An 11,339-nucleotide genomic window follows, 5' to 3' on the forward strand; every position below is an offset into this window, starting at 1 on the left:
GGGAGCAGAGCAGGAAGAGTCAGTACATGTTAAAGGAAAAACTTTTCCTATAAACAGCTTGTGGATTACTTGTAAAAAAGCCATATGTTGGCTTGAAAAAGGAATTGCTGCTTTTTCCTTATTTAGAATTGTTTCCCAGGAGTTGCTGATGCAGCAGGCCCCATCCAGCGCTGTAGAGTGAAGAGCTCTTGGCTTTTCTGACAGCAATAGGAGCTTAGGCTTCAGCATTTTCCATCAATTGCTCAGTTGCTTGCAACATTGGAAACGTCTTTTGATCTTGTTAGTAAATTGCACTGGATGTTTGTCTGCTGTAGGCAGAGATTGATGTGGAAGAGAATTTGTGTTTAGAGAAGGGGTGAAAAGGGACTGTATTCACTGTATTCATGCAGTTCAGTGTATGAGGTTGGTTCTAATCAGCTGCACTCCCTGAAAAGGATTAATTTATGTGAATCTGTAGAATTTTTTTTAATGCAAATGGTGTGTGTGATGTACATTGAAGTTCTCTTTGCTGTGTGGCAGCAGAAAGGTGGGTAAGGAAGGGGAGGAATATCAACCCCCTTTGCCCTTTCTGGTCCTTCCACCAAAAGGGAGACACGGATTGTTCATGTCCTGAACTCCTCTAAGGCCTGAGTTTTCCTGGGAGTGCAGCATGAGAAGTGTACAACAAAACTCACTTGTAGTAGTAGAAAGGGGGAGGATACACAGGATATAGACCTGCAACTTTCTTGTTTCTAGCAAGACTTTCTGCTGGCCACCTTTTTGTTCCTTAGCTGATTTTGTCTTCCAGTTTCCTTTTTGATACTAGAAGGTGAATGAACCCTCTGTCCCATTAACTGAACCATCCTTTCCTTGTGTTAAGGTTTAATTTTCATGGCATCCTTTTAACCTTCCTTTAGAGTGACCATAGACTTCAGTGTGGAAAAAGGCAATTTTTTTTTTTTTTTAAGTACGATGGAGAAAATTAGTTTGTCAGGCAGGATAGAGGCCTTGTGTTTGATCCCTTTGGTGTGTCTGACAGTCCTGGGTGCTGGAGCTAGTCTATGTGGTGCCTCTTGAGTCCTGTTCAGTCTGTATTTACACAAGCAGCTTATTTCTCTTTTATGATGATGGGTAATTACTTTGAAAATGATCAGCATTTCCCCTACTTGGTTTTTAGCAGATAGGTCAGTGAAATGCCTAATGCTGGCAGCATTTTTCCCCTCTGTCATGATAACCAGTTCCTGCCTCTGCTTTTCAGGACTGTTGAAGATCTGAAAAACAATGAAAGTCAGTGGAAGGATTCTCCTCTGGCCACCAGGCATCGAGAGATGCTGAAACGGTGCAAGACACAGCTTAAGGTTTGTGAGTGGTTCAGTTCTCAGCTGAACACTTCGTGGCCTCTGTGTGTTGACTTTGTGTCCTGGTGTTTCTGATGCTGCTGGGAAATGGTGAATCTGAACCCCTGAGCCCTGGGAGTGCTGCAGGGGATGGTGGTCATAATGGAATATAACATCAATGGTCAATTTAGGATTCAAATAACCCCAGTAAGAAAATTCTGTTCCTTAATTGGAGATAGAGCAAGCCAAGAGACTGTGCTTTGCTCAGCAGTAGCTGTGTGTGCACAGTCCATGCACAAATAGGAACTCTCAAGTCACTGATTTCACACAGAATTCCTGCAAAGATGAGTCAGCTAGGCTCCTCTGGTTTTTGAGGCCTGTTCTGCTTACATCTTCCTCATTGAAATTGGCACAGATTTTCTGTAGCACCAAAATGGCTTTAATCACACATTTCCCCACTTTGATACGTTTGTTACTCCTTTTATTGTTCCCGTAAAGTTTGTGAAAGGCACATCTGTCCCTGCAACTCCAGATTGTATTTTACTTGCTAAGTTGGGGTTTATGTGCCCTATTATCTTGAAATAAGGGTGTATTGTAAGAAGAGACCACTGTATAATTGTGATTCACAGATCTGTTGATTATCTTGAAGAGGCTGCACTTTTCGTTTATCTGCCTTGCCCTGGATTAGTTCTTGTGTTCATGTTCTGCAGAAACTGGTGAGGTGCAAGGCTTGTGCAGACGCTGGTTTGCTGGATGAAAACTTCCTCAGGAGGTGCCTGAATTTCTATGGCATGGTGATTCAGCTGATGCTTCGCATCCTTGACCCTGCCTATCCCAAGTGAGTGTCAGGTTATCTGTGGGAGCTGTAGCAAAGGTATTTCAGACCATGTTAGACTGCTCACTGAATTCAGCGAGTCTGGAATTGTTTTTACTTGCAGTGCCTGCATTGTTATGTGGTTGGTGACACACATCCTTGCGTGGATGTGGCTGTTATTAAAGTTTTTCATGTTCATTTGGGTTTGGGGGCTCCCTCAGGTGTGTTTGGTACCACTGAAGTCCTGAAATGGGGTTGTAAAGAGACAGTTTCAGATTCTTACAGAGAGTTCCCATGGAAGAATTCTGTAAGTGAGCACATGGCACTTTCTGCTTTACCCTGCTGCTTGACTCTCCTGCTTGTTGTCTCTTCTGTTTTACAGCATAAAATTGCCTTTAACTCCTGAGGTTCCGAAAGTATTTGCATCGTTGCCGGAGTTTTACGTGGAAGATGTTGCTGAATTTTTATTTTTTATTGTACAGTAAGTGAAGTTATATTTGAAAGAAACTTGTACTACCACTTCTCCCTTTAGTAGGTGGCACATGCATAAATGAAGGGTGCAAAAGTAGTTTTCTGTCTGCAGTTGATGTTCTGGTTGTTAACAGCAGCCATAAGGTGATGGCAGGGCAGCACTGCTGCAGCTACAGTGCAGAGATCACACCTCAGCCCCTTCTAACCTAGACTTTTCTTGGAAGAAAGTTGAAAGTTTTTTGGTTCTCTCCCCAGGAATTTTGTTCATGGTTTGCAGTGAGACCATTTGATCTTTTGATCTGTTAAATCATCGCTAGAATAATGTTTTTTAAAGCCATAGCTTAGAAGTAGAACATTAGGGTTGGGGTTTTAAATTCAGTTTTCCTGTTTCCAGATATGCTCCTCAGGTGCTGTATGAGCCCTGCACTCAGGACATAGTGATGTTCCTTGTTGTGATGCTGTGCAACCAGAACTACATCCGAAATCCTTATTTAGTAGCCAAGCTGGTGGAAGTGATGTTCATGACAAATCCAGCTGTTCAGCCCCGGACACAGAAGTTCTTTGAAATGATTGAGAATCACCCTCTCTCCACTAAATTGTTAGTCCCCTCCTTGATGAAGTTTTACACAGGTGAGTGCTTTGTCTGTAGCTCACTGAGTGCACAGCAGTGTTCTAAGGCCAAAGGCTCTGTTAGCTGTTGTAACTATTAAAAAAAAAAACCAAAAAAACAAACCAAAACAAAAAAAACCTTGATAGATCTTGAGTCTTGTGAAGATGAGGCTTTATAGCTCAGGAATTGAGGGAAATAGCATTAGATGGAACCTTGAGAACTCCAGTCCTTTCCCAAGCTGTTGTGCACTGACAAGTCCAGCACAACTGCCTTTGTGGTCTTTAGATGCAAAATTAAAGCAGCTTCTTTGCTTTGCTTCTAAAGGAATATTGGGATTTTAAAATTCCTTGTTGTAGTTCTGCTAGTCGTGTAGATTTGGATGTTTCGGAAGAGTTTTTGCACCTCTAACACAAACAAATATTTTTGTAGGGTATCCAGAGTTTTCTTGGTGAGATTTTAGACTGTGGGATGAAGAGCAGAGTTGAATAGAGCAGCATAATTTGGTTTCTGGGGGGTTTTCTTCCAAATTGAGGTTGGGTCTAGCTTAGAAAACATACAATGCTGCTTCTTCTAATGGGAATTAAGATGGAGACCTCTGAGTGGGAATTGAATTTCATCTCTTAAAGTTTCTCTGGGTGCCTGGAGCTCATCCCACTGGAGGCAGTAGGGAGAGGTGTGTTCCAGTGAATCCTGGTGGGGAATCCCGGGATCTCTCTGGGTTCTCTTTTGCAGATGTGGAGCACACCGGAGCCACGAGCGAGTTCTATGACAAGTTTACAATCCGCTACCACATCAGCACCATTTTCAAAAGCCTCTGGCAGAACATAGCTCACCATGGTACATTTATGGAGGAGTTCAAGTGAGTAAGAGGCAGTCTCAGGTCACTGGGACGTTGTATCTGTCACGGCCCTTCCAGCAGAGCTGGGTGTCCCTAGCCTGAGCCCAGGACAGCACTTGGCCTGGGGAATGGGCTCCTCGGTGGCAGTGTGCAGTGCAGGAGCTGCTGCTGGGGCTGCAGTGTGCTCTCACAGCCACCTGCTGGGCCCTGATACCTGTGTTTGCTCTTTGCAGCTCTGGGAAGCAGTTTGTTCGCTACATCAACATGCTGATAAATGACACGACTTTCTTGCTGGATGAGAGTCTGGAGTCCCTAAAACGTATCCATGAAGTGCAAGAGGAGATGAAGAATAAAGAGCAATGGGACCTGCTGCCCAGGGTGAACAGAGCTGTTTTTCAAAGTGCCCTTTACTTATTTTTAATTCTTCAATACAAGACCATAAAAAAATCTTTTTTATAAGGGGCAGCACCAAAGAGCTGCTTATGAGAAGCAGTTCTTGATGCCTTTTTTGCTGCCAGTATGGCCATAGTCACTCTGGATGACATTCTGCAAAAAACCATCATTCTGCCCAGTTATGTTGTGGCTGGCAAAGAGCGTGGTGGGAAGTAGAAATAGTGTAAAGTTTCAAATTACTGTGCACTTAATTCTGAGTGGAGGAACTGAGACTTTAACCTTCCTGAAGGAGGTTTGGGGAGAAGCTCGCCAGTTGAATTGACTTCATGGAATAGAAGCTTTTATTCTGTTAATGCATTGGTCCTTGGTAGATTCGATGCAGACAATTATAGTCCTGTACCTCAGAGCTTGGCCTGATTAAACAGTAATTGTGTGTGTTGACCCACCAATGTCAGGTATTTCTATTTTAAGGTTATTGATTTAAAAAAAGAAAAAGTATAAAAGGAAAAGCTATAAAGATCTTGTTTGTTAAACATATTCTGGTTTGCTCTTCTGAAGCCTCTCTTCCTGTCTCTGCCTACCAGCAAGGTAAAGCCATTACTGTAGTTACAAAATGAGCTGGTACATCATCTACAGATTGTTTCTCTGGAGAGTGTTTATTATTTATGATGGTGCATAAATTAGAGAGAATTAGAGAGAACTTCATTTGACTCTCAGATCCCAAGCTGGTTTTGAAATATTGGCATTTGGATGGAAAGGAAGCATAACCCAGTTCTGCAGCTGTGAGGAGCAGTTAGAGGATGTAAACACACTCAGTAACCACGGGGGCTCGTTATGCTGTTTGCATTCATTCTTTAGCATTGCAGAATTCTGTAAAACTGATGCAGACATTAGTATGAGGCAATACAAGTGAGCAGCTGTTCCTTAGACGAAAAGATGCCCCACATCTGTATTTGAATTGCTGTCTGCCTTTTGTCTGGCTGCCCTTAGCAATGTGGGGCTCTGGCAATCCCAGCCCCTGTGAGCACTGTGGGGCTGTGGCAATCCCAGCCCCTGTGAGCACTGTGGGGCTGTGCTGGGTGATGCTGTGGGGATCCCAGCCCCTGTGAGCGCTGTGGGGCTGTGGCAATCCCAGCCCCTGGAGCGCTGTGGGGCTGTGGGGCTGTGCTGGGTGATGCTGTGGGGATCCCAGCCCCTGGAGCGCTGTGGGGCTGTGGGGCTGTGCTGGGTGATGCTGTGGGGATCCCAGCCCCTGTGAGCGCTGTGGGGCTGTGCTGGGTGATGCTGTGGGGGATCCCAGCCCCTGGAGCACTGTGGGGCCGTGGCAATCCCAGCCCCTGGAGCGCTGTGGGGCTGTGCTGGGTGGTGCTGTGGGGATCCCAGCCCCTGTGAGCGCTGTGGGGCTGTGCTGGGTGATGCTGTGGCAATCCCAGCCCCTGTGAGCACTGTGAGCACTGTGGGGCTGTGCTGGGTGGTGCTGTGGGGATCCCAGCCCCTGGAGCGCTGTGGGGCCGTGGCAATCCCAGCCCCTGGAGCCCTGTGGGGCCGTGGCAATCCCAGCCCCTGTGGGGCTGTGCTGGGTGATGCTGTGGGGATCCCAGCCCCTGGAGCGCTGTGGGGCTGTGGGGATCCCAGCCCCTGTGAGCGCTGTGGGGCTGTGGCAATCCCAGCCCCTGTGGGGCTGTGCTGGGTGATGCTGTGGGGATCCCAGCCCCTGGAGCGCTGTGGGGCCGTGGCAATCCCAGCCCCTGGAACACCCTGTCTGTTTTGCAGGAGCAGCAGCAGGCCCGGCAGTCGCAGCTGGCTCAGGACGAGCGCGTGTCCCGTTCCTACCTTGCCCTGGCAACAGAAACTGTTGATATGTTCCATATCCTGACCAAGCAGGTCCAAAAGCCTTTCCTCAGACCTGTAAGTCCTGCTCAGATTTAAGCTGGTTCCCTGCTTCTCTAACATCTCTGGATAATGACCTGGAAATGTTTGGCAGCACTTAGTCTCCATTTTCCTCCCTGTTCTCCAGCTCATTAGAATCTAATTGCTGTTGATGTTATTTGATGTTGAGAGCATTACCTGAGTCACTGAGATGGTGTGATCCTTCCAGACAGAAACTGTTTGCATGACATTTTTTAATGGCAAACATGCATAAAGAGCAGACACTTCCTGCAAGGCTACCAAATGAAAATTTTATTAGTTAATAATTCCTGATCTTGCTCTGTGCAACTCTAGTGATAATCTTCTTTATCACTGCCTTCACACTGTGATCTGTGTTTTACTTTGCTTTCACAGGAACTTGGACCACGGCTGGCTGCTATGCTGAACTTTAACCTCCAGCAGCTGTGTGGCCCCAAGTGCCGTGACCTGAAAGTTGAAAACCCAGAGAAATACGGGTTTGAACCAAAGAAGCTGTTGGACCAACTGACTGACATTTATCTGCAGCTGGATTGTGCTCGCTTTGCTAAAGCAATTGCTGATGATCAGGTGAGCTCCAGAAGGGTGAAGGGGAAGGGAAAAACTCTGTGGATGGACAAACAGGACTTTGAAGAATATTCTAGAAGTGTTTCATCTTGCTCATGTGCTGCCAGCTAGTTTGTGTTTGTCTTACATCCCTGCAGTTTGTTTTCTTTCAGCAGATCATTTCTGTTCATGTTCTGTCTGCTCTTTGCAGATGGGTGTTCCCAGTGCTTTGCAAACCTGGAAACATACACAGATATCCATAGCACTTCACAGGCACAGGGAATTTCCTGAGCATGATGTGCTTATTGCCTACAGCCCCACTGTAAATGTTGTAAATTAGCAGAAATACTTTGTCCCATTTGCAGGAGAACTGAGGCAGTTTTGCCTCTCTCCCCCTTCCTCATCAAAAGGCAGAGCTGGGACCAAGAGCCCCCTTCAACAAATCAAAGTTCATTCTTTAGAATAACAGTTTCCAAATTGTATTCCCTCTGAAAGCACTTTATTAAATGGCTGTGTAATAAACTGGCAAAGCACAGCTTGTGTGAGACAATTAAGGACACCTTTGAACTCCTCATGGTAATACTGGGAGCAAGATAAGCTCTTGCCCAGCTCTGTGTTCCTGTAATGTTGTCAGATTACTGAATCACATCTGTCCTTTCAGTACAAACTTTGTAAAGTGCAGAGGGGAAGAAATGTTACAGCAGCTACTTGAGATTCTGGTGCAAGCTGGTTTACAGCTCATGAAGCTGTTTGCATGTTTAGTGAAGCAGCAGTATTAGGGTAGCTCAGGATTGCTTTTCTGTAGTTATTTAAGTACTGATAATCGCAGATAATACCAGTAACAAATCTCAAACAGACCTCACGTGTTTGCATGTGTATAATGAGTATTTTTATGCTGTTTAGTGTATGTGAAAGTGGGAATGTTATTCATCATTCATCCATGCCAGCCACAGCAAATGCACAGACTGACGTAGGGAATCAAAAGAAAGAAGCCTGTGGGTGTGAGAACTGGAAAAAAGCTTAATTAACAAAGTGGCCCTTCATCAAAAAGGAGTGGGGGGAGTGACCAGTCTCTTGGAAACTGTCAGTGACAGGAAAGAAACACCAAGGAAATGTGCGGTTGGTTAATGGCTGCTGGTTTCGGGAGCAAAAACAAAACAAACAAAAAGTTGCTTGATCATGGTGGGATCTCTCTAAAGCATTTTGAGAGATGTCCCATTGGCAAATCCCAGCAGGCAGGAGAGGGAATGTGCAAACGTTTCTAGAGGACTGGGCACGTTGCCATGGTGGTGGTGCTGGGAGGCTGCTGTGTGTCCTGAATGGCATCAGAGACCTGGGGCTGTGCTGGGCACTCCAGAAACCCCAGGGGAAACAGAAATCTCTGAGACACGGTGTGTTTTGGTTTGTCATGTAATTCAGCCTTGCACAACAAAGTAAATAACACTTTTTATGGAAAGGTTTATGTCAAGACATAACATTGTGAAGTTGAAAGAAAATGGTGTCTCTGTAGAACACAGGCAGCTACAAAAGTCCTTCCCTAACTTTCTTTTTCACATGGAAGTAATGCTTGCTTCAGTTGCATTTGGTCTCTCTGGATATTCCACTGCTCTGCGTGGCCAGTTTCCAGCATTCACTCTCTCTGGGCTGTTTTACTATTTTTGCAACATCGTGGGGTGGGGTTTTTTTGTTAGTTCTTGTTTGGATTAGGAGAAAGAACACTCCTTTCCCACTACTTCTCTGCATATTATCAGAGAAGTTTAAAGAAATCATTTTCTGCTGTATTTTCAGCCAAGACTTGTGAGAACAACAGAACAGACAGGAGAATGGCAAGACAGATGTTTTGTCTAAGAACAGTTGTAATAAGTACAGTCAGCCTCTCTGAGTGTCTTCCTCATTTTCTTTAGGTGATGTTGCCTTCTTTTTTTGGCCATTAACAGCTCTACAGTGGTGATGACAGGTTAAAAAAATCCTAAGTCTGCCTCAGTGTTGACATTTTGGTGCTAGATGAATGCTACCTATGTACTATTTGCTTTGATGTATGGTTGAGGTTTCATTGATCCTTCCTCCTGCCCTTTTAAAAATGCATTAAATCTCTTTACTCTTTTTATGGCATGTAAGGGTACTACAACTCAGCAAAGTTGTCTTTTTATGCTTTGCCTGTAGAGGTCCTACAGTAAGGAGCTCTTTGAGGAGGTTATCTCCAAGATGAGGAAGGCTGGAATCAAGTCGACCATAGCAATAGAGAAATTCAAACTGCTGGCAGAGAAGGTGGAGGAAATTGTTGCCAAGAATGCCCGTGCAGAGATTGATTACAGCGATGCTCCAGATGAATTCAGAGGCAAGTGGAGTCTTCTAACCCTGCCCACCTGGGAGAGGGATTTTGTTTGCTGTGTGGATTCCATACGTTAATAGAGACTGTTATTGTTTATGAAGCCTTGCTCTAGTTCAGTGAAGTAGTTCAGTAAATACAGAGCTAAGAGTTCCTTAAAAACTGAAAACAGGGTGACAATAGGAAATGCTTAGTCCCAGGTCAGAAAGGGGAAAGTGCTATAAAGATTTATGTCCATTTAACCATTTTCTGTAACTTGAGCAGTGTCCTGGGGACCCTGAGCATTGGTTCAGCACCGTGGGTTTGTGGGCAGATAAAATTTGCAGCTGTTTCCCCCTGTGACGAGCAGCCCCTTGTGCCCCCAGATCCTCTGATGGACACCCTGATGACAGACCCCGTGAGGCTGCCCTCAGGAACCATCATGGACAGGTCCATCATCCTGAGGCACCTGCTCAACTCCTCCACTGACCCCTTCAACCGTCAGACGCTGACAGAAAATATGCTGGAACCAGGTACCTGGGGGTGTGGGCTGGGGCACACACCTGTGGGCAGCTCTGGACACTGCTGAGGCCTCCGTGGACGTGACAGTTCCTTCATTTCAGCTTGCACAGAAAAGTTCATTCCCTCTGCTTTCCCTTCTTCTGGGGGGAAAATCCCTCACACCCTTGATTCCATAACCACTGGGCTGAAAAACATGATGGTTATATAAATGAGCAATAGCTATTAGTCATGAGGGACTTTCTTATAGCACTGTTACCAAGTAATTTAATCATTCTTTTTTCTGTTTTGTTTTGTTTTTTTTTTTTCCTTACTAGTGCCAGAACTTAAAGAGCAAATCCAAGCCTGGATGAGAGACAAGCAGAATGAGCATTAAGATCCTTGCCCTGTCACTGGGCAGAGCAGGGCGTGGGCTGCTCTGGCAGGAGTGCAGCACACACACAGATTTGGGAGCTGTTGGTGGCAGTGGCACGCCCACGGCACTGACCTCAGCAGTGACCAGGAGCATGTGGACAAGGAGGAAAAGCAGCTTAATTCTTGTACATATATTTAAGTGATAACGATGGTCAATAACACGGAGGACAAGCTAGGAAGTTACTTATGTTACAAAACTGTCCTTCAGTATGTCACATTTTGGAGTTTTTACAGCTGAATTATTTTAGCAAAGACGAATGGATCAGGGCAGCATCCCTCCAACCTTGTTTTTTACCACCAGATATCCGTTAATTTGATTGTGGTTAGAACCTTGGACATTTTGCTGCTAAAGTAACTTTTTTCTCTTTCCCTTCCTTTCTTTCTGTTCCACCCATCAAACCTGCACTGCTGTCTTTTTCTTTTGTAATGCAAAAAAAAAAAAAAAAAATGCAAACCCTCTGAAAATCAAAATCATTCCCCTGCCCTTAAAAGAACATATTTTGTGCGATAACTGTGCCTGCAACAAAGCGTTCATCTTGGGATCCTATTTTTATATTACACATATTTGCCTATTCGGTTTTTAATTCGTGTTAGACACAAGGATAATTTCAAAAAAGCGAAGACTTCACGTGTGAATTTTAATTTCCTTTCCTCGAGATGTCCCTTTCCTTTGTGTTGATCAAGACGCTCTGGTACTTGTGAAAAGCCTTGAGATAGAAACATGTGAAAACAGCTGCCACGAATGAGATGCTTGGGAACACCGGGATTTCAGTGACTTTACAAAAACAAGACACATTCTTTCAATGCTGCAGATCGATGCTGACTGACAGTTCTGAGCCATTGGAGCTTGGCCCTGAGAGCAGATACTTTTATCCTTGGAGGCTGCAGTTTGGGGCAGGGGTCATTTTTTATGTTGCGTACCAATTTGTATCCATGGCTTGGCCTTACCAAAGCAGAAAGGGTGCAGGAAAATGTAGAATTACGTTTTTAAAAAAAAAATAGAAAAAAATATTCACAAACATTTTTATATTACTGCCCCCTGCATATGATACTTGAATTTCCTTTTTAAAAAGGATTTGAAACCACAGTGTTTTAAAATTAAGTTGGAGAAAAAGGTTGTTTTTCTTTTGGTTTTTTTTTGCCATGTCTTCTGTTCAATTCCTGACTCTCTTGAACTACAATAAATGATACACACTCGCACAGAA

The 11,339-nt window shown here is 44.7% G+C and overlaps 1 protein-coding gene across 1 annotated transcript in view; it reads left to right on the plus strand.

Annotated features, from left to right (window-relative positions):
• Positions 1-11,339, plus strand: part of UBE4B (ubiquitination factor E4B) — a 34,404-nt gene extending 23,065 nt beyond the window's left edge. Inside the window, exons 18-28 of the mRNA XM_066334583.1 lie at positions 1,238-1,337; positions 2,027-2,154; positions 2,513-2,611; positions 2,996-3,231; positions 3,944-4,070; positions 4,283-4,427; positions 6,216-6,350; positions 6,726-6,917; positions 9,057-9,231; positions 9,588-9,734; positions 10,038-11,339. Coding sequence (XP_066190680.1) covers positions 1,238-1,337; positions 2,027-2,154; positions 2,513-2,611; positions 2,996-3,231; positions 3,944-4,070; positions 4,283-4,427; positions 6,216-6,350; positions 6,726-6,917; positions 9,057-9,231; positions 9,588-9,734; positions 10,038-10,096 — 1,543 coding nt within the window. The 3' untranslated portion in view covers positions 10,097-11,339. The remainder of the gene's footprint in view (positions 1-1,237; positions 1,338-2,026; positions 2,155-2,512; positions 2,612-2,995; positions 3,232-3,943; positions 4,071-4,282; positions 4,428-6,215; positions 6,351-6,725; positions 6,918-9,056; positions 9,232-9,587; positions 9,735-10,037) is intronic.

Source organism: Sylvia atricapilla, chromosome 22 (assembly GCF_009819655.1).
Source record: "Sylvia atricapilla isolate bSylAtr1 chromosome 22, bSylAtr1.pri, whole genome shotgun sequence".
NCBI classification, from domain to species: Eukaryota; Metazoa; Chordata; class Aves; order Passeriformes; family Sylviidae; genus Sylvia; species Sylvia atricapilla.